This window comes from Papilio xuthus, unplaced genomic scaffold, assembly GCF_000836235.2.
Source record: "Papilio xuthus unplaced genomic scaffold, Pxut_1.1 DF826923.1, whole genome shotgun sequence".
Taxonomy (NCBI): Eukaryota; Metazoa; Arthropoda; class Insecta; order Lepidoptera; family Papilionidae; genus Papilio; species Papilio xuthus.
Genome location: NW_013531726.1, coordinates 4,167,296 through 4,190,463, shown reverse-complemented (window position 1 = coordinate 4,190,463; position 23,168 = coordinate 4,167,296). Strand labels below are relative to the sequence as shown.

The 23,168-nt window shown below is 30.9% G+C and overlaps 4 protein-coding genes across 5 annotated transcripts; 2 read left to right on the top strand and 2 right to left on the bottom strand.

The window, feature by feature from the left end:
- Positions 1-199: 199 nt before the first annotated feature.
- Positions 200-6,344, top strand: LOC106122576 (protein PFC0760c). Of its 2 annotated transcripts, XM_013318631.1 has the most exons (11): positions 201-393; positions 456-803; positions 875-1,291; positions 1,622-1,955; positions 2,127-4,580; positions 4,651-4,727; positions 4,811-4,957; positions 5,021-5,150; positions 5,245-5,441; positions 5,719-5,838; positions 6,042-6,344. In XM_013318631.1, the coding sequence occupies exons 1-11, from the start codon at positions 304-306 to the stop codon at positions 6,261-6,263; spliced, it is 4,536 nt and encodes a 1,511-aa protein (XP_013174085.1). In that variant the 5' UTR covers positions 201-303; the 3' UTR covers positions 6,264-6,344. The 2 variants fall into 2 exon arrangements, with proteins under 2 accessions (XP_013174086.1, XP_013174085.1); XM_013318632.1 differs by lacking the exons at positions 5,245-5,441; positions 6,042-6,344 and having other exon boundaries at positions 200-393; positions 5,719-5,790.
- Positions 6,345-6,566: 222 nt separating this feature from the next.
- On the bottom strand, positions 6,567-7,930 carry LOC106122578 (chymotrypsin-2). Its single transcript, XM_013318633.1, has 5 exons — positions 7,635-7,930; positions 7,407-7,557; positions 7,062-7,305; positions 6,840-6,986; positions 6,567-6,770 (listed from the first exon to the last, which is right to left on the bottom strand). The coding sequence occupies exons 1-5, from the start codon at positions 7,771-7,773 to the stop codon at positions 6,573-6,575; spliced, it is 879 nt and encodes a 292-aa protein (XP_013174087.1). The 5' UTR covers positions 7,774-7,930; the 3' UTR covers positions 6,567-6,572.
- A 492-nt stretch (positions 7,931-8,422) lies between these two features.
- On the top strand, positions 8,423-16,072 carry LOC106122336 (pre-mRNA processing factor 18). Its single transcript, XM_013318275.1, has 19 exons — positions 8,423-8,621; positions 8,700-8,823; positions 8,942-9,114; positions 9,223-9,303; positions 9,399-9,533; positions 9,787-9,999; positions 10,272-10,508; positions 11,000-11,127; positions 11,207-11,478; positions 11,668-11,897; positions 11,979-12,085; positions 12,191-12,410; positions 12,578-12,734; positions 13,143-13,252; positions 13,437-13,583; positions 13,910-14,034; positions 14,319-14,448; positions 14,528-14,673; positions 14,844-16,072. Exons 1-19 carry the CDS (start codon positions 8,559-8,561, stop codon positions 15,859-15,861), a joined length of 3,816 nt encoding a protein of 1,271 aa, XP_013173729.1. The 5' UTR covers positions 8,423-8,558; the 3' UTR covers positions 15,862-16,072.
- A 36-nt stretch (positions 16,073-16,108) lies between these two features.
- Positions 16,109-17,529, bottom strand: LOC106122560 (uncharacterized protein C6orf203 homolog). The gene is made up of 4 exons (XM_013318603.1): positions 17,266-17,529; positions 16,984-17,129; positions 16,727-16,799; positions 16,109-16,347 (listed from the first exon to the last, which is right to left on the bottom strand). The coding sequence occupies exons 1-4, from the start codon at positions 17,440-17,442 to the stop codon at positions 16,144-16,146; spliced, it is 600 nt and encodes a 199-aa protein (XP_013174057.1). The 5' UTR covers positions 17,443-17,529; the 3' UTR covers positions 16,109-16,143.
- Between the last annotated feature and the right edge of the window lie 5,639 nt (positions 17,530-23,168).

The following is a 23,168-nucleotide window of genomic DNA, read 5'->3' as shown; positions in this document are numbered from 1 at the left end:
CTATGGTCGTCTAAATTCGTACTCTTTGGTGTGGTAATGAAAAAATGAGTCAAAAAAAAACAAAACAAGAACTAGTAAGAAGTGCCCAAACAAAATTAATATTAGTTAAGATATTGTATGAAGAAAATATATAAATGAAGAATAATGTGGCTACAATTTATATTTGATTAAGGTGACATAATGTGACAAAATAATACTCTCCCTTTGTTTATCGTTTTGTTTATAATCAAAACAAATGAACTTATGTGAACGTACATGCCAAATCATTGATTAAAGCAAAATTATGTAAGGAATTAAAGTAAAATGATTATTAAAAAGCTGCCAACTGAAGTTCAAACTCTTTTAAATGCTTCTTCCAAAATAAATAACTACAAAAACGCTGTCGAAGAATTGGTAATTACGAATAGTTACTAATAATGTAAATTTATTTTATTCTTATAATATCTTAATTTCAGGTCTACAATTCCCTAGATGCCGATGCAACTTCGGTTGCTGTACGAATTAATATTTATGACAATACCATACAAGTTATTGACAATGGTTTTGGAATTGCGAAATGTGACATTCCTCTTTTGGGACAGAGGTATGCCAGTAGTAAAGTCACCGACAAATCTGAACTCAAAAGTGCACCTATTAAATTTGGATTCCGCGGTGAATCTTTATCGAATATCATTGAAGTTTCACAATGTGTTAAAATAACAACCAGACACAAGGATGCCAATGAAACATGGATTAAAACTTTTTATAAAGGACAGTACAAGGACAGCCAAATAACTTTAATGAGACCTTCAAAAGGAACCACAGTGAGTAAATTATTCTCTAAAGATACACCTTAGTACAGTTCTATTATTTTTGTAATGTTTTTAATCTGCAGGTGGAATTAAAAGGCTTTCTTTATAACTTGCATATTCAGAAAAAAGCTACAAATCCTTTGAATGAATTGCAAAATATTAAATTATTTCTACAACAATTATCACTAGTTAATACAAATGTTTCAATAAGTCTCCGTGACAACTCCAGGAATGAAATAATATTTAAAGTACATAAAAACAGAGATGTATACCAAACACTTTCTTCACTTTATGATATAGAACAAAAAGATTTCCAAGAATTACAGATTGAAAAACATCAATATAAAGCAAAAGGATTTATTAGTAAACAAAATGCTAAAATATGTTCATACCAATGGATATATTTGAATGGAAGATTTATCAATAAAAGTCCTCTTCATGATGTAATAAATTCCAATTTCACAAAGAACAGACAGTTCTATAAAAATGTAAAGACTAAGGTAAGGGCATCAAAGTTGTATTAGTTTAGTTTTTTCCGAATACTGGTTGACTAAAGACGAGATAGAAATTCATTATCTACTGGATTGTAGTGTAGTAGTTTTTGAGTTTATTCATCATATATGAAAGTACAATTTTTTTTTTCAATTTATGTTAATGCAGATAACATAGGTGGTTTAAGTAAACAAACTAAAAACCAATATTATAAAATTCTGTTATATTTCCAAAATAAGGTCACAAATTGTAAAGTTCATATGTAAAACTGTGTGTAGTCTATGATGAAATTTGAAATAATATTTCCTATTTAGTAACCAATAAAAATTCTATTTCAGAATAATTTTCTTGATTTTGAAAATAAAATGCAAAACAATGAAATACCTTCATACTTTATATTCATAACATGTCCACATTTAGACTATGATATTAATGTATCTTCAACAAAAACAATTATAGAATTCAAAGATTGGAAACAAATTCGGGAGTTGTTAGAAAAATTAGTTCAATTTTATAAAGGAGATATTAAATTAAAAAAATTAGATGTCGCACAGACTGAAAGAAAAAACAAAATCGAAAATACACGAGAAGAAGTGAGGAAAATTATGGAGAAAGTATTAGAAAATAAAAGTAAAGGTCACAAAATATCACAATTGCGCAAAGGTGTTAAAGGTAAGTAATACAGCACTTAATTATTGGCAGTCTCAGATTCACAGGCACTAAGTGTAGATTTAGTATCAGACAAATGTACTAAGAGATAGCTTAAATGGCCATGAAATTAATTTTATTAGCAATGTTTGCAAGCTGTTCAATTCAAACTTACAGTTTAATATTTTGTCATAGGTAAGATAGTTAAGAAAAAGAAAAAAACAAGTATAAAGCAATTTCAAAATATACATAAAATAAGTAATAAAATTAAAACAACTGATCAAAACCTCAATATACCTGAAAACCTATCTTCAATGATAGAAGCTCCTATAAGCATGGATTTGCAATTAACAAGTAAGAATGCCCAAACAGAAAATAATCATAATTTAAAGATATTAATTAAAGATTATAAAGAGAAGCAAAAAATTAAAACTAAGCTAAATATTGCGCAAATTATTCAGCAAAATGAGAAACTAAATACAGTTAATACTCGTACAAATAATCAAAAATTTAAAGAAACAGGTGACATTAGTAAAGCTAAAGAGAACTTCAATTTAGAAATAGACAATACAATAAATGATAACTATTTGAATACTGCTCATAAAGTAAAGACACCTCTAAAAGCAGCATTTAAAAAGAAAAAACAAAAAATGGCCGAAGAAATAGATCCCATAATGAAGCAATGCATGAAAGAAACTGCATTTGAAATGTATAGTGAAAAATTAGCACCAAAGACAAATAATAAGAATAAAGTACAATCAAATCTTCACATATGTGATACAAAAGAAAGTTTTCTTCAAAGTGGAGACAATATTCATTTATACTATGAACATAAATTAGCATTTAATGGTATTACACCTTTAAATAAACTTGAAACAGAATATTTAAAATCCAGTGATCTATTAAAGACAGTAATAAATAGCCAAAAAGTCTGCACTTTTAATAAAGAAAATACCGTACATAAGCCTTTCGAAGGACATAATTACTATAGCAAAGTACGTGAGAAACTGAAATTGCCTACTGTAAGACGAAACAATTTTAATATTGAAAATGATACAAGCAATGAAAATATCGAACAATTCCCTAATATTAATTACAGTTCTTATATTAGACAGCAAAATGATAATTTGCAAAACATTCAAGAATGTTTAGACAAGAAATACAGCAATATTGAAAGCAGTGTTGCCAATATTGAAAACGAATCTACGAATTTAGATTATTATAAACATAATAAAAGAATCAAACATGATAATAATATAGAAACTAACATAACATCTCATATCTACAAATCGCTTCCTAAACTGACTTTTGAAAGTCATAAATTTAATTTAAATGATGCTGTAAGAAATAATAAAAATCTGAAACGTTTTATTAGTAAACAATCTAAGGAAAATTTTAACCTCGAAAATAATATTCACCATACTTATGTAACATCAAATAAATACAAATCCTATATCAATCAACATTATAATAGCAAAAATAAAAGAAAAAATAAACATCCTTATTTAGAGCCAATTAAAAATGTCCCATATTTTGAACATAAATCTTCACATACGATTGAATTTTCTACTAAAAATATGTACAATGCTAAACAAAATACAACTGACCAATGGAAATACAAAATAACAGGCAATGTACAAAATACTTATACTATATTAGACTCAAACGTATCATTGGATATTGCAACTTATCTAAATAATTTAAATAAAAATAAAATAAATCACGATGAATCTGTAGCTTCATATCTGAGATTAAATCTAAGTTCTGCAAATGATTTATTTGATAAAGAAAAGCATCAAGAACCAGAAATAACACAGAATTTGAAAAAATATGTTCCAAATTCAGATATGCCTGAATTTAATTTCAGTCAAAAAACAGATGAACAAATAGAACCTATAGATATATGTGAAGCTGTTTATCATAACAATGGTCATAAAGAAATCAATGATTTTAATATAGCCAAAGAAAAAGCTATTAAAGACAATATAACCAATGCAAAAATAAGACATGATTTTAGCAATTCTTTTCACAAAAACGACGTAATGTCAAGGTATTTTTACTCTATTGAAAATATAAGAAATCTGTCTTTAAATGACTACCATAATTTGTCAAACAGAGAACAAAACAGTAAAGAGAAAGAGACAAACAATCAACCAGATGAAAACCAAAATGATAATTGTTATGTGTTAGATAAAGTTGACAATTTGACTGACTTTAATGAAGAAATATCACGCCATTTTCAAACAGTACAGAATAATCATATATTACAAATGGGTAAATCAAATAATGTATTCAGTAGTGAAGAATTTAATAAAGAAAGAAATAGTCTAGAAGAAAACCTAAGAAATAGAGATTTTAATTTAGTTCCAAACATTACGCGGATTGGGAATGGATCAGATGCTATTGAAGTAGAAAATAACGATGTAATAGAGGAGCAAAACGTGGATATAGAAAATTTAAATAATTGTTGTACTAATAAACATAATAAAGACGAAGAAATAATATGCAATGAAGATAATCAAATTAAGCCTAAAGATATTGAAATTGTCGAAGTAAATAACGAAAATATGCCAAATGTTAGTAATAATGAAAAACGAAAAATTACCGAAAATTTTGTATTACAAAGTAGACATAATTTTGTACCTAAAGGTAATTAAATAAAATAAAAAAAATAGTATTTTTTTTAAATATTTGTTTTTAATTATTTTTATGATTTTAGGAATGTCGCCAATATTTGAGAATTGTAACAACAAAAATGTCTGCTCATACAATTTAGAAAAAGATTATTTTCAAGATGTAAGTTTAAAACATTATAAAAATGTTAATTGTTTTTATGTTTCTTTCATCCTTATATTAAAATTTATTTTATTTTATTACAGGACTTGTATAATAATTTTGCGAATGATGTATTGGACAGTATTAAAATATACGAAAATAAAGTTTCAAATATTAATGAGGAACCTAAAAGGATTAACAAAGATCCAAATTGTTTAAAATTTGACACAAAATCTCTGAAGGACGCAAAAGTTAGTACCTGTTTCATGGTAAACAATATTTAAATGAGATTTGTTTTTAATTTTTTTTTTTAGGTTTTAGGTCAAGTCGACAGAAAGTTTATAGTTGCCGAATTAAAAAGCGAAAACCTCAATATGAAACATTTGGTATTATTCGACCAACATGCTGTTCACGAAAGAATTAGACTGGAGGAGAATTTATCAGGTAATTGTAAAAAAAAAAACTAACGAATGTATTCCATATGTCCTTTAATTATTTTGTAGAAAAAAAAACCTAAAACTTAATTTTTTTTAATCAGATTATAAAAATGTTGATCAATGGAATAGTATAAATTGTGAAACAATCTCATTGAAACTCTCCAAGGACCATGTTCTTTACCTAAACAATTTTAAAGATACATTTAAACAACTCGGTCTAGATTGGAAAATAGAAAATGATTCTCTGATCACTATTAATGCTGTACCTAAAGCGATATTTGGAAAATATTGTAGACAGGTAATTTTTTATTAATTTTTGTCCCAAAAAAAAACAAAATATGTTTATCTTGTTCAAAACTTTTGCGAAAGATTTCTTACAGCAGATTTTTAATGGCAAATGAAATTCAACTTTAATCGGTTAAAACAACGTTTATTTTTGCTTATATTTATAAGAAACAAACTTTGACATACAAAGTAAAATTAAACCTTATTACAATAGCATAAAGTTCAATTTTATTTGCATAAAAATGCTTTCCGCCTCGGCCTATGTGATGTCTAAATTAATTTCTATTCAGGCTGATGTCATTATACAATCTATTAAAAATCTAATCATAGAAGAAATCAAAGCAATAAAATCTCAGGGAGGCAATACTTTGTTGTATCCCAAATCAATAATGGACCTTGTGTTTAGTGAGGTAAGTTTCAAAATTTAATTTTCAGTAATTTAAAACAATTGACTTAATAATACCAGAATAAAACACATTTTCCTAACTAACCTAACGACTCTAGGCTTTTATAAAGTCATTTGTCCTTTTTCCACTAAAGCGTGCGTTATTAGTCGCGCGGTTTTTTCCTTAGTGAAAATGGGTACTAAAATGTTACGGCATTGTCATTCTAGGCTTGTAGATACGCAATAAAATTTGGAGATAAGCTATCGAAGGGTGAATGTGCATCACTCATCAGTTCTTTATCAAGCTGCAGAACACCATTTCAATGCGCTCATGGGAGACCAGTGCTGGCTGTATTATCGGATTTGAAACCTTATGATTATAAGTATAAGGTATTTTTTCCAGAAATTGATGCGTACAAAGATTTCCTAGAATCTATTCCCTGTTTGTGACTGTATTTTGCTTTTGTAATGTTATAGTTATAGACTAGTTTCCACTAGCGACTTCGACCGCGTGGAATTAAAAAAGAACTTAGTAGGCTATGTGTTCTTTCAGACTGTGTTCTACATGTGTACCAAATTTTATCGAGATTTGTTAAGCCATTATAGGGTTTTTGGAAGTCAAGTATTTGGAAGACTTGCTTCACCTCAAATTATTTAATAATTCATTATTTCCAGGTGGATACATCTAAAATTTTAATCTTTATAAATAAAATGGTATAATTTATATTGGTTTTAATTTTTTATTTAACTTTTTTATGCTTATTTTGACAAAGATAACTTTACTTCAGTATTTACTTCTAGCCTTTTATATAGTTTTTCAGAAATTATTGATTTAATCCATTCGAGGTAGGGGTATACTCTTGTGTGGACATCGGGGAAACCCATGGCGCAAGGGATTCCCCATGATACCAAACCAACAAGCACATTGTCTTTGATTAGAGGGCTGCCAGAATCACCCTACAAATATAAAAAATATAAATTATTAACTCAAATTAAATAAATATGAAATAATGAAAATTAACTCACGTGACAGGTGCCTTGCCCGATTCTTGTGAAAGTGCAAAACATAGAATCTGTTACATCTCTTGAATAACGCATAGCATATCGACATGTTTTCTGACAAAAAACCGTCAAATTTAATGCATACATCTTGCGACTAGAATCTCCATAAGGCTGTACGAAATAAACACTGTGGTTAGTTAAAAAATAAAATAAAACGAATTTTAATCTGTTGCTATGTTGCTGTACCTTTTTTGCTCCAAATCCAGATAATATAACCGGATCGCCATCTTTCAAATCTCTTTTCGGAAGCTGGAGTATATCAGTATCGTTCAAATTAAATCTTCCTCTTATCTTAACTACAGCTATGTCATTTATCCTTCGAGTAATGTTATATTCACGATATAAGTGTATACTTTTAACATGATACTCTTTGCCACCTTTATTTAAATTAGTTGTCCCAACAACTACTTTAATATATCGTGGTTTGACTCTATAAAAATCATTAATAATTTTAATAAATGTAAATTATTTATGTTGGCTGAAAAAAAATAAACAGTGGTTTATTTAAATTTAAAAAAATATATACCTCACCTGTAGACACAATGCGCCGCTGTTAGCAAATGTCTTCGAGAAATAACTGCACTGCCACAAACATGATGTCCCGTTAGATTTTGTAACGACCCATGAAATCTCCCGAATTCTTGTGGGGCTCTTTCTCCGCCTATTAGTCTTGGTGAAAATCCTATAATTTAACAAGGTAACTATTTATTGACTATTATCCTCCATCCATACATCACTAAAAATATATTAAATATTAACCTTCTGACATCGATAAATAACTTATCCAAAGCAAGCAGTAAAATGAAATATTAAATCGTATTGACTTTAGAAATAACATTATTTTCATGTAAACACTAATGGTAATGCTGTTTTTGGTAAGTACAAGCGTAATGTTCATAAATCTAACTTTGATAATAGTCAATGATTAAATCACTACATTTTTATCTTTCTTATCATATTATAACTGTGATTAAATTGTTATCGCCCTGGTAATTATATTAAGAACAATTCAAAGAAAGCCGATTTAAATAAAATCATCTTCACGATTTCCTTGTATTGAATACAAAATACATTTTGTCCTTATAACTTAATGGACGTACAAGGAGTACTACAGGTATTTATGTAAGAACATAAGGGATAAGTGTACTCTCCCCACTTAAGTTGCGAGATTTTTATGAGTATTACAAAAAGAAAAGAGTGGGATTTGAAAACCAACAGTAGTCAAATGAACAATGTGTAAAGGCTTTGAAAATTTATGAATTGTTTTTCGAATGCCATTAATTTCAAATTCGAATAACGAAAAAAACCCGTTTGTACAAAGCCGGCTGGTAAGCTTTTTCACAGCTAAACTATTTGCTGTATAATCTATGTTTATAAGGCAAATTCACTAAAATAGGACTTATTCATATAATACTATTTCTAAAATAAAATATGAAATGGGTTATGCAAATAGTTCTCTAACTAGTTATTTGAAATCTAGCAACCAAAAAATTTAAAAATGCTGGCAACTATACAAAATGCTAATGTCAAATCAAGTTGTCATTTTATAACGTTGACGTCTTGGCTTGGTCTTGTGTTACTGTTTTACAAAAAAAAAAGTAATAATAACAGCAAGAAAAACAAATTATTTAATAACGTGGTATTAAGTATTGTGCATAATAAGGACATATTGTTCATATTAATATGGATATCCTAAAAGCAGAGATAGCAAGAAAACGTAAACTTATTGAAGAGAAGAACATTTTGGTATGTGTTATTTTAGATATTTAATGTATGAAGAGTCCTTTAGTATTATTATTTCAATACGTTTTCTTTTAAAATCAGAACTCATCTAAGAAGTACTTCAAGAGGGGTGAGCTTATAGCCAAAGAGCAAGAGGAGTACTTCAAAAAGTATGGCTTAAAACCTGAGGAACCACAAAGTGAATCAAAAGATGATGAAGAAAAAGGTGCGTTTAAATTATTATGTAATTTATACCAATTAACAAATATATTCTTCGATTTCAAAATTGACTAAGTTAGAAAGCCTGGTGTTTCCACCCATATCTACAACCATTTTGTTTTCAGCTAACATACAAGAAAATGAAAGCAAACAAACAGAAAGTGCAACACTACCAAGAACTGAAGTTGTGAAACGGTTAAGGGAGCGAGGACATCCAATAACTTTATTTGGAGAAAACGAAGTACAGTCATTTAGAAGACTGAGAAGAATAGAAATTCAGGAACCTGAAGCAAATAGAGTGAGTTAAAAATGCTTTAAATGAACTTATCAGTTTCAATACCGCCTATGCAAAAAACATGTTTGTTTTGTTAAAAAATCTTGTTATCTTTATGAATTTTCTTTTCAGGGTCTTAGAAATGACTTCCAGGAAGCAATGGAGAAAGTAGATCAAGCATATTTAAATGAAATATTAGCATTAGGAACAAATGTAAGTATTTTATTTCTATATTCTTATCATTAGAACTAATAATCTATAATTGCAGGTGTGTAACAGGCTTTATGTAAAAAATCCATTAATTTCAGAATGACAATGAGAAAGCTCACAATGAAGATGATTTAGATGATTCTATCACATATGAATTTATTCAAGAAATGGCAAAAACTATGGGACAGGGTGACAGAAATCATGATATGACTGTTATTATGACATTGTTGCAGGTATGATATTTTAATTAATAAACAGTACCAAAATCCAGATAGGATTGTTCATCAAGTCAGGGAATTCATCAATTATGGGGATGGGTTCGGAATAAATCACAAACCATCACTCGGAGGGATGGAAAATGTAATATTATTTTAAATTAAAAAATACACGTAAATTTAGTTATAAGGGAGGAATTAATTGATAATCCCTAAAATATTCAAGTAAGACGCAAGCCCCAATATTAATTTAATGTATGTATTTTTGCAGTTTCTCCTAAAAATGTGGGGCCAGCAACTTAATTCTGCAACAGCGGCGGAAAAGAATTCTGTGAAGCACAAAATGGCTAGAGCAACATACACACAGACTCAAGTGTACCTCAAACCTTTAACAAGAAAACTGAAGAAGAAATCTTTACCAGAGGACATTTGTGACAGTCTCATGGAAATAACAAAACATCTATTAGAAAGGAATTATATAATGGTATGTATGATTTGTGAGAACTAGTCTAAAGTTAAAAGGCAAGGATCGTCTTAAAGAAAATATATTTAATACAGCAACACATCTAATACTTAAAATATATATTTTGCCGGCGACTTCGTCTGTGCAGTGTTCTCCCTTTATCTATACTAAGTATCATTCAGATCTATGCAGCTGTTCTGGTAGATACCGTATAACAAATATGTATACATAAAATCTATGAAATACATAACTGTATGTACTTATTGAAATATTTGGTATTTTTATTTTTTCAGGCTAGTGATGCTTACCTACAGATGGCAATAGGAAATGCGCCATGGCCAATTGGTGTAACTATGGTTGGCATCCACGCTCGTACTGGCCGTGAAAAGATTTTCTCAAAAAATGTGGCGCATGTGATGAACGATGAAACGCAAAGAAAATATATACAGGCTTTGAAACGACTTATGACTAAATGTCAGGAGTACTTTCCTACTGATCCATCCAGATGTGTTGAATATAACACAATTAGATGATAAAGTTAATAAATAAATTTAATTTTACAAAATGTTTTATAAACCTGAATCTTAACGCTCTTGAGACCTAACTGATATCGCAGGAAATCTGGCCACTAGTATTTTTCCCAAAGGTCATCCATACCTTGCAATAAATCCATCTTTATTTAGAAAAAGTAAGAAAATACGAATTTATGACCTGTAATTGTTTCTGTCAGACACTCTTTTGCTTTCTACATTCCTGAAAGACTATCAAAAACCTTAAATAGTCAAAATTGTTAAATCAGTAAAAAAAAATCATTTTTTTTTCCTAAAATATTCTTGTGTAGTCTTGCAAAGTCTTGCAGCAAGTAGCAACACTGAACGACAATGACATTGACAATTGACATTATTTTAACTCGAAAGTTTAAAGTTGAAGTAAACTTTGTTTTGTTGTTATTTGAATTAAACACTATTAATAAGCTATTAAATATAATGTGAAAAGAAATAACAAAAATCCTATTTAAACACTTATAGCACATGATACACTTGTTAAATCTAAGATGATACTCGAATATTTATTTAAGTTTCATTTACAAGATTGTACCAATATATTATCTGAATTAGATAACTTGGGATATTTTAGTATTAAAATCGAGTAAGTATCCTAAGCATACGGAATAGTTTACTTTTCTTTCATTATGTAAAAAAAACAAAAATTACCATATCTTTTCCAGTTTCATGAAATTATTTGAAACATATCCAGATGTTGGGGATAAAGTTCTCTGTAGCCCTGTAGAAAACCTACCAATATGCAATCATGACATCATAAAAGCTCAACAAACTATTCTAGAAAGTGAGGAATACAACCCCTTAATTAGCCAACTGAGATACAAGTTTTTGAAAAGAAATGTACAAGCAAGATTTTTTGGTTTACCTGTTTGTCCTGAGCTACACCGTACGATCTTCCCGAAGAATGTTGACATGGGATGTTTTTTAAAAGTATCAGGTAATATGCCAATATGAAGATATATAATTATATGTATATAAAGTTAACCAGTTGCACTCCTCTTACACTTCTGTTTTTGTGTTAAAAGCCCTTGTTTTGCTAAATTTTGAAGAACAATGTTGAAATAAACATATAATAAATGCATATCTGGATTAAAGTTAAGTACGGTATTTTTTCTTATTAATTCAGGGACAGTTGTAAGAGTAACTCAAACTAAAATGTTGGAATACCAACGGAAGTATGTATGCATGAAGTGTAAGTTTGAGAATTGTGTTGAAGCTGATTTTGAGAACCGCTACATATTAAGAGCTCCGTCTAAATGTGGAAATAAGGATATGAGATGTAAGTGTTCAACATTCACTCAAGTAAATCTTGTATCAAGAGAACATTGTAGAGATTACCAGGAAATTAAAATACAGGTAAATAACTTATTATAAAATGTTGGTAGAGCCAATAGCAACCTAACATGAGAATAATTTAAATCAGTATGTTACTTTTAGGAGCAAGTGAATAAGCTTAGTATTGGTACAATACCCGGATCAATGTGGGTGGTATTAGAAGATGATCTAGTGGATTGCTGTAAACCTGGTGATGATGTTAATATATGGTAAGTATATGCTTACTACTAATTAAGTTTATTCTTTAATTATGCATGGGCCGAGATGTGGGCTAAAGCCAGTTAGGATAATTTATGTATTTTATTACTTTTTAGTGGCACAATTCGTCGACGCTGGCGTCCTTCTGTACAAAATAAAAAATCTGAAGTAGAATTAGTGATGCAAGCTAATTATTTAGAAGTGAGTAATGCTCAGAGATCTGAAGTCATAGCCTCAGCGCCGGATGTTAAGGATTGTTTTAATGAGTTTTGGAGCAAATTTGAAGCATGTCCTCTGAGAGGCAGAGACCAGATTTTAGCTTCAGTATGTCCACAGGTGAGTCATCATTATACGATTATTTATGTAGTTAATAGTTTTGATTTTGTATTTAGTGTCATAATATTTTTTTGACATAATTCAATGCTGACTTGCTTGATAAGCTCACTTTTTTTTTCACACACACCAAGGCATGGAATTGATTTGGCATATTGTCTCATTTTCAGGTCTACGGTCTACATTTGGTGAAACTTGCTGTTATTCTGACTGTCATTACAGGGTCCAACCATGCGTTTGATGATGACTCTAATAAAGAATTGAAGGAAGATAAATATGCAATGCATGTAAGGGGACAGTGTCATTTGCTGTTAGTTGGGGATCCAGGTAAATATATTAAAAAACTAACTGTCATTAAAGAATAGATGATAGCAGAGGAACTATAGACCAACAAAACTATTTGAATTGGTGGGCTTAACTCAAACTAAATAATGACAGCTCACTAGCGCCCCTCTGTCAACGTCAAAAATTGTCACAAGCTTCTTTTTGCTAGTAGCTGTCATGTAATTTTTCTTTTATTTCATTTTCTATATCTAAGTAGTTTTTATATATATTCTGATAGAACCAATCGCGAAAGCAGCGACTGTCACTGGTTTAGAGATCCTTGTTTGACTATAATTATCGTATTACAAGTGCATATCTATGGGCATGTAAACTTGTGAGGTCATAACGAAAAAGAAGCAAATAATTTGGATTCCTAGATTGCCATCTGCCTAAATAAAACAAAATTGCCAGGTACAGGCAAGTCTCAGTTACTACGTGCAGGGGCGGAGCTAACGCCGCGCTCTGTGTTCACATCGGGGGCGGGGAGCACGCGCGCTGGCCTCACTTGCGCCGCGCTAAGAGTTAGTTTTAACTTTAAATATATTTAATGATTCCTTATTTATGTAATTACAACTCATTATAGATTTGATAAATTAGACCTTGGAGTAAAAAATCTACTAAGAAACTTTGCTAGGCTTTCCTTATAACTGAAGAATTTTTGGAGGGGTCGAAAAGCGTTTTTATTTGATATTTGTGTATTTCCAGGAAGATGGTGAATGGCAGCTAGAAGCAGGCGCTCTAGTGTTATCTGACGGCGGCGTCTGCTGCATTGATGAGATATCTCACTTGAGGGAACACGATAGGACTGCCATACACGAAGCTATGGAGCAACAAACCATCTCTATTGCAAAGGTTAAACATCACATAAATAATTGCAATAAGCTAACAAGAATTAATCCTACTAATATTATAAATGCGAAAGCTTAGATGGAATGAGACGGAATGGGGAATTTAAAAAAATATTAATTAGTAGCCTATGTGTTCTTTAAGCGAGATTCATGCAGCGATTCTGTAGTTGCCTTTAAGCAAATATCCATTCATATAAACATTCGCATTTATAATATTATTAAGATTTACAGTTTTCCTTCACTAACAAAAAAATAATCAACAATCTATATGTAGAAGGCAGTATATTAAAATGTAGTGAATTTAATTAATTTTATTTTTTTAACTTAAAGGCAGGAATAGTGTGCAAATTGAACACGCGGTGCGCAGTGATAGCGGCTTGCAACCCCAAAGGGCATTATCAGACTGACGAGCCACTTAGTACCAATGTCTCCCTCGGAACACCCTTGTTGAGCAGGTTAACATAAATCAAATTAATAGGATAATTTTATACTTACAAAATAAAAAAAACAACTAATAGGAGTAAAGATTTGATATTTTCGGCGGTGTGTGGGGGGGGGGAGTTTAATATAAAGATATTGTGATTGCTGCTATTTGCTTTCTCATAAGCATATACTAAGTAACAAATAAATTATTTAATATAGACATATGAAAAATATTCGGTTTTAATGATTACTATAATGAGCTATATATTGTAGAATCGTTTGTCTATGGTGTTTTAAAAATTTAAATTAATTTCAGATTTGATTTAATATTCATATTGCTAGATTCTAAAAACAAATCCTGGGATAAGTTGGTGTCATCGTACATTTTACACGGAGCAGCCAGCGCTAAGCAATCCAAAACAAGATGGACCATTGAAAAATTACAGGTGACATTTTTATTTAATTAACTAACAATTTTAATTAATTATATATTACTTTAAATAACTTGTGACTTTACTTGTTCAGATGTATATCGGTTTAGTGGGGCCAAGATGTACGGAAATGACAAAATCAGCAAATGCCATCCTTCAATCATATTATATGCTACAAAGAAAATCACAGAATAGAGATCCCTCAAGAACTACAGTTAGAATGCTAGACAGTTTAGTAAGGTTTGTAATAAATATTTTTAAACATAACCATAGATTTATGCTGCCGAAAAGCCTGGTATCAAAACCTGTTATTTTTTTAATTTAACACATGTTCAGTTGTGGAATCCTATAGTTATTATGCTCATGTAAAATAAGCACTACCAATAATCTCTCTTATCTTTTTTATTCAGATTATCACAAGCTCATTCTCGTCTTATGTATCGGACAACAATATTACCTGTTGATGCAATAATGGCAGTTTCTCTAGTCGACTTATCAATGCAAGATTGTACATTAAATGACACAATGGATGCATTACATTCAACATTCCAAAAATATCCAGATTTTGAATATCTATGTACAGCAAAAACATTACTGGAACACTTAAATCTAAACCAAATATGGATAGAAGAATTACTTTGTTATGCAAAGTTACTAAAAACTGATCATAAAACTTTAGAGAGTGATATAGAAATGGGTTGTACTAAATTATTCATAAAATATGATGACATTACAGATGATAATATTCAACTGTCATGTTCATTAATAACTAGTACATATTTTAAAAAAGATGAGAAACCACACAACTCTAACAAAGAAAATAGTAATACAGAAAAACAAATAATTAATAACAGATTAGCTGCAACATTAAAAAAGCATGCTGCATTAAATAAAGTTGACGATAAATTGCCAGATACAAAAAAGAAAACACGAAAAAGAAAACGGAAAGAAGTAACCGCAGATGTTAGTGCGGTTATGAAAAATAAACCAAAATTCTCAAAAAAGAACAAAATAGAATCTGACAGCGATGAAAATAATGATTCAACAATAATGCTAAATGCTGTTCCAAGTGTTAATGATATTTTTAATGATTTAGATATTGATTTAAATAATGATAATGAATCTTATACAATTGAGACTGAAGATAATATCGAAAAAGATTCTGAAGAAGTTAAAAGAGACACTAAAGCAAATGAATCAAATAAAACCGAAAATAAAACGTTAAATTTCTTAAAACAATTTCAATATGTTAAGAAAGATGATCCAAAAAAAATTGAAGACAATATAAAAGATCAAGAAATAGTTTTACTAAGCGACATTAAAAAAGAACCAAATGAAAGTGTTAATAAAAGTTTTAACAAACCTACTTCTAGTTCCCAAATATCTATATTCGAGAGCACAGATTGTGATATTGATTTGGACATATGATAAACTAGAATTTAAAAACAAACAAAATAATGTACCTGCAGAGTCTCCAAGGCAGTAAATTAATGGAAGAATTTCTTAATTTTTTCAGATTTTTTGGACCCTCAAACTTTTAAAGGCAGGTAATGCATCAATGAATGTCTATGATTTCAGATGCCTTGCTCGTTTGCTACCTTATGATAAAAAAGCTATTCGCCCTATGTATAAATGAAATTATGGATATGTAAATCATGTAATATAAATATATTAATCATACTGTATATATTTATTTTAAATTATCTATAACTAAGAATCACTATTTGCACTTGAAGGTTTGTACGGATCTTCTTCATAATTCTCTATAAGTAAATTTTTAAATCTCCGCACAGTGATTGCTATGTCTTCTTCTTTAGGAACAATATTTAGCACTTCAATGCGAGCTACATACAAGTGATCCGGGTTTTGGGGACTCACACTTTTTATTACATCTATTTCACTGCCTACTTTTACCTGAAAACATAAACTAATTAAAAACCTTTATCTTTTCAAAGTTGGTTAAAAATTAACTTCTCTGGTACTTTTGGATGTCTAAAACAAATTACTAAAGTGTTACATTGTTGTTTTTTTATTATTATATTTATGATTAAAATTGGATACTATTAAAATATTTAAATAACCTTTTACACAATATTATCATGAATAGGTAGGTGTTCTCATTTGGTGGATTGAATCCATATAATCAATCTGCCCTATGGGGAAAACACATCAGAAAGATTGATTGGTAGACTGATTGGCCCACCAGAAACACCCTGATAAATATCCTTATTATTGACTACTATAAAATCATAGAATTATAATTAAACTACTAAATAAATAACATTCTACATACCGTATAGCTCTTTTTCATTATTTTCTTTCCATTTACTCTTATTTTACTTTCATAGAAAACTTGCTCTACTTTACTGAAAAAAAATCAATAAATAAATAAACAGGAGCCATTGTCTGGTCTCAACATATAATCTTTGTTAGTATCGGGTTTGAGTAAAAAGGTTACTGTCGCTTGTATTCTCACTTATTCAGATTCTACTGTATTAGTTATCTCTTATATTAATATTAAAGAAATTTATGAGATAAAAGTATACTTACTTTCTAGATACACCAAGAGCAGATTTGATTACAACATCTGTTCTCAGTGATGTTGTTTTGAATTTCACAACTTTCGAGTCTCTTGATAATGACACATCATCTTCATCAAACACTTCTTGTTCATCATCAGAATCTATGTCTGTCTGCTGTTCTTATAAAAGAACATAGTAAAGATTATTTTGGGAGGTTATAAAACTAGAATATTAACATATACTAAGTATTAAAAACTATCTGCATTGTTACTGAAAATTGATTGAAATGTAAAAATTTAACACGTCATACCTTTTTGGATTTATTTCGTATAACATTATAAGAAAAATTAACAGGAGAAACCGCAGCCGTTAAATGTTTTTCAATGCGCAGATTATTGACCACATTATGTATGGGTCTCAACCTAAGTTCTTGTCTTGTAAACTTCCTAAAAATGGAAAATGATGTTCTTCGGAACAAGGAATTCATTTTTGTCTCAATTTGGGGCCTGGTTATTTATTATATTCAAAAGTTACGTAAAATAAAATCACATTGTAACTTGTATGAAATTCTTATTTTGATATTTTGACAAGTGTCATGCGTTCAAAAATCGCAATGAAAGTGACAGTTACATTGGTTTTCCATTTTCATGCAAATTGTTGAAATCACAGTATAAAATGCAATTTAATTTGATTTGCCTTGAAAATTTCAAAGTAAACAATATCTTGTATTTATTATGTTAAAGCTCTGTTTTGTGGAAACCATGCTGTTTTCAGAAAATTTTAGGTAGCGCCATCTATATATTAATATTCTGTATCGTTATGGCATGCGCAAGAATGCACGAACATAATAAGGTCGTGGGTTCGAGTTCAACTATTGTCGAAAATCATATCCTCGCATTTTCGAAAAATCAAGAGTTTACTCGCTCAAATTCGAGAAATAAATACATCTAGTCCTGTATGTAAAAAAATAATACTTTTATTTAACCTTATAAAGTTTTTTCTTTTACTTTAAACATCATATTCATAACATCAATCGTGTTTAGGGATGCATTTGATAAATCATCAATTTAACACAAAAGGACACAGTGTCAATTTCCAGAGTATTGACGCATAAAGGACCGACTGGGGGCCGTGAGAACACACAACTCTTGACTCTCAAACATTATACTTGATATCTTGAAGACGTCAAGACATTGTAATGTAAACAACTGTCGATTCGAGTGGATACTTCCTCAAGTGTATGTAAATGGCGATGATTTTGCATGCTTTGTTATTTTACGTTTGATTATTACATACATAACGGGAATTCTTAACTCATGCTATTGTAACTTTGTTATTCATGGGATAGTTTATTTCGCAAATTAACGTACGTCACAGGCGTAGTGTGTACTAAAAAATCGTCGTGATATTATTGTTGAATGTGCACAAAATAATGTCTGTTCTAAATTCATACTAGTGACAAAAAATCGCACCATAAAATATCGCTAGGCTTAAGTGAGTAAGATAGCTGATTGCATTCTTTAAACATTTACCATATGAATATCTTATCTTATATATAAAAAAGTCGTGTTAGTTACACTATTTATAACTCAAGAACGGCTTTACCAATATGGTTGAAAATTGGCGAGGAGGTAGATTAGATTCAGAAGACGGAAGAGCTGCTTTTTATTTAGCTTACTAATATTATAAATGCCAATGTTTAGATGGATGTGATGTGGATGGATGGATGGGTGGGGCTACACTAATTAAGTTTTTTTTATATATTCACGCGGACGGAGTCGCGGGCGACAGCTAGTTTTATTAAATATATATACTTTTAATAGACTATCAAGAGACGAGTACGTTAAGGTCTTACCGTGTGTTTCTGAGATCAGAATCCCCGTTTAAAACATATCGTCATCACTGTCACAATCTTTGACAAAACAGAGATAACAAGTTGTTTTAAACGTAGATTGTAGTGTCAGAAACCCACGGGTAGTGTTTTATAAGGCATTAGTTTCTATAACCTTTTCAATCAAAGTTATGAGGTCTCTTAGAAAATGTGACGGGTATAATATAACATGATTAACTGAACTTCAGTATACGATTGATTAAGCCACGCAAAAACTAAGAGGGGTTCAGTTAATGGATAATGATGGCGGGGAACTGATTAGTGAAGCAAAATCGTTTTTACTGCAATCATAACTTGATAGAGGACACTTTAAATATAATAAACTGTCCGAACAGGCTTTCATAACTTGCAGCAAAGTTGATGGATGGGCGATACTTCAGTCATGTGTTCTATGTCATATTTCAACAACAAAAGCTTAAGTATTAGACAAGTTTGAGGCGAAAAATTATGGATATTCTTTTTTAATATTAAAAAAAAGCAAGTCTACATAATATTGTGGAAATCCGCTGGCTTAAATACCTACATGCTGTGGGAGTCACAGCCGGAGAATACTTTTTCAAATAAAACATAGTCTTCTTTAACTCATATATTATTCCTTTAGAATTGTAAACAACAACTTTTTCAAAAACACCGCTGTTACATTGTCATTTTCATTTCCCGAATGTCAGAAAAACATGGCCGTCATTCAGACGAGCAATTACAATACTTTTAATTTACGATAACGAAATACCGTCAGATAAATAACATGATAAGTTGAATACTTCTATTTTATATTTGAGAATCAAATATTTAAATAATCATTTGGATCGTAATACAAATGATTAATGTTGTTATGTTAAATAAACAAAAGTGTTATTGACTTATAGCATAGACTAAATAACGTTTTACGTTAAGGAATTACAGAATATATGAAATGGCTTACAGCTCGGCCTTCCTGCTAAAAGCGAGTCCCTTCGCTTGTAGTTATTAAACACTTGTTAAATATACATATAGAATACATCGTTCGATCACAATCGTTAACTGTTTTAACATCAACTTTAAAAAAACTATTAGTTATTTTAATGAAACTAGACTAATAGGTTACCAATTAAATATGAAATTATAAATCGAACAGTAACTTTATAAATTTGAAAATTGGCTTTGTACTAGGTCGACTTATATAAATAGGTTAGATCTTTATTTTCATTATTCATTTCCTTCCTCTTTACTATGATCATCTTGAACAATTCAGTAAATCCGGTTATTTATGAATGTTGTGGACATCTAATTAAATCTGAATCTTAAAGCATTGCCTTAATCGTCTTCGACTTTTCGTCGGATAACTGGACAGAGGTGATCCATTCTTGTTTCCCATCCTCGACAGCCAAGATATAAACACACGTAAGGAATTCAAGTTCAACTCTCTCAACGAACGCCAGCTAATTCGCCCTTACACGCACCACCGTAGAATTGTGCTCCGGCGGTCATTCAGTCAACATTTCCTTCAACATTTGAGAAACAGGGCTCCACTGCCACGCAATGATTATTCTTTTATCCCTTTTTAAAAGATTACTTTACTGATCTTCTAATAAAACCTAATATTTAATTAATCTTCCAAAGTATCCAGTGGTCAAGATATCCATCCAGTTCGCGCTGGTTTATAAGTTTAAAAAAAAAAACTCTGATACAGCCTCGGTTCCATGGTAACCAGAATGAACTTCGCTTGCACTCGTAGTCAAGAAAATAAACAGCGTAGAGGAAAAAAAACGACAATTCCTCCGCCACTAAGCTGCTCCAGAACCTTACCAACCACTGCAACTCCTCAGTTACATCCATAGAAGCGATAACGTAACATCCACACCAATTCTTGGCTTCGAACAGTATTCCATCAATAGTCTGCTGAAAACGACGTTCGACGACACGCTCACCAACACGAACGGGATTCGATCGTATTTAAACTGATCAATGAACGCAGTTCCATAGCACGGCTCTTCAGTTATTGATACCTGGCAAAACTAGAGACCAGATCCAGACAAGTGAAAAGCTTGATGGCCGAAAACCGGTACAATTGGTCTTCAATTCGGAGGAGAGTACAGCGCACCACCCTGGTCCTGCAATCCATAGCGCGGCGGTCCACACATATCCGTTCATTGACCGTTTTTTCTTGATCCAAGATGGAAGCATATTTTTCAGCAAAGAACGAACCGGAACCTGGATAACCACCTCCACTAAACTTGTGAAACCTGGGAATGCAGCTGAGAAGCAACTCTTCTTTTCAACTCTCTTGTTCTTCAGTTCTTAAATTATTCTACAGTTTAAAATTGTGATTCAGGCATACAATAAAGGGTGACGATTTCCATATAAGTCAGAACCAAAAGAAGGTAAGTGACTGCAGAGCACCCAAGCTTCTAGGAGAAAGTCAACTTTCTGGTTCCTCTGGACGTAGATCATGCAAAAGACCAAATTGGGAAGGTTGAACAATGCCCAACGAGATCTCAAAAATATCGGCACTGACTTGAAGAAATTTTGTGGATCAGGCCCAAGCCTAACCGAGTCTGTAGTGCATCTGGTGATGATGGACTAATTAAATTATTAATTTAGAAACAAAAAGAAATGTTAACCACATTCAACATCAAAACTTTAGCTAGCGTCGTGAAATATTGTATTTCTTATCACGCTCCTCAAGATTTGGCAATAAATATCTGTATTGATACATACATAAATAAAATATATTATATTATATATTTTAATGATAAACATCAAACCGCAGTATTGACTCGGCAAGACAAGGGTCTTTGAATGTTGAAGAGATGGAAGATTTTTTTAGTCTTCCTCTACGTTTGTGACCATCCACATTCAATCTCATTACTTCTTTTTTTTTGCTTATATCGTCATCATGCCTCCGCATAACATGCGCAAACCATAATAGAGTGAATAGGCACTTACTAAGCTAGCGCGTACCATCTTTCGACCAAATCTCCACTTCACCAGGTGGGATCGTGGTCGAGCGCTAGCTTACAAAACGTAAAATAAAAACCGCGCTAATCTTTTACTCCTCAATTTCTCGATCACTGGCGCTGCTCGAACACAAAAAAATCTTTTTTGTTTTTTAAGAACATATCTTTAATCAGTTCAATACATCGCGCGTCGCATCACTGGCAGTCTTGTCTTGTATACCATACTTTTTAACATTTTAACTCCTTTCATTTGAAATGATATATATTTTAAGATAAAAACATGCTTTAATTAACTTTTTTTTTTTAGTTTACATATATTTCCGATAATAAACTTTTTCAGTTAATTATAATGACTAAAATGTGTTGATTATTATGTGTATTTCACGTTTTGTTAGGTTTTTGGTCTTGTCTAGAAGACCGTGGCTCACATAGCTTTCTTTGCTTGTCTTGTATACAATTTTTTTCTGTCAAAACTCAACACCAGCAAGTCTGATATCGTTTGTATACCTTTCATGCACCATCCATCAATACTCATGACAGAGAAATCCAAATTGCCACGTCATTGAAAACTAGTTGTAGCAAATGGATCACTATACAGCATCCAATCCAGCTTTTGGGAATCTTTTTTTTGTGTAAGCTTCAAACATTTCCAAAGGTGGTACGGAAAGCGTCTAACACCTAAGAATTCGTTTAAAAATGTAAAATAGCTCTTATGAGCTATCATAACTTAAGATTTACAAAATGCAGCACTGAAGCAATTTACACTTTTATTTTGTTTAAATTTTCAAATTGTACTCGCACGAAAAACGTATCCTCTCCAAGATTAATTCAACCATCCGATAGGTTATCGATAATGGGCCAAGACCACTCCTCGCTTCGTATTCTTCTCGGAATATACAACGTTTATTTCCGGCTGTACTCCATATAACTCCATGTCTCCAGCAGTTCTATACACCTTGAACCCTGACCGAGACTCGCGTTACAACTTAAACTTCGCCCTCCGACGCAACCTGGCCATAATCCATGCTACTAAGACCGGGCTCGCTTTCAGATGTCATCATCTCTGTTTCCGATACATATGGAACTTTTTATACTTCTTTTTACTTTTAATTTTTATATCTATAATGTTATGTTATGTTATGAATGAGTTGTAAACAAATCTTCATACAGGTGTGCAAATACCTGTCTTTTCCTCCGTTTTATAGTATTTTCATTTTCGTTAATTATTATTAACTTTATTATTTTATTTTCCAAATTTTATCTAAATCCTACCGCTCGCGTAACTTCATGACACTATCTTCGACACTCTTAAATCCTTCATCCGATTAACAATAATGCTCCGAAGATATTGCGAAAGTATTCCAGTATTTAAGTTCAGCATATTCC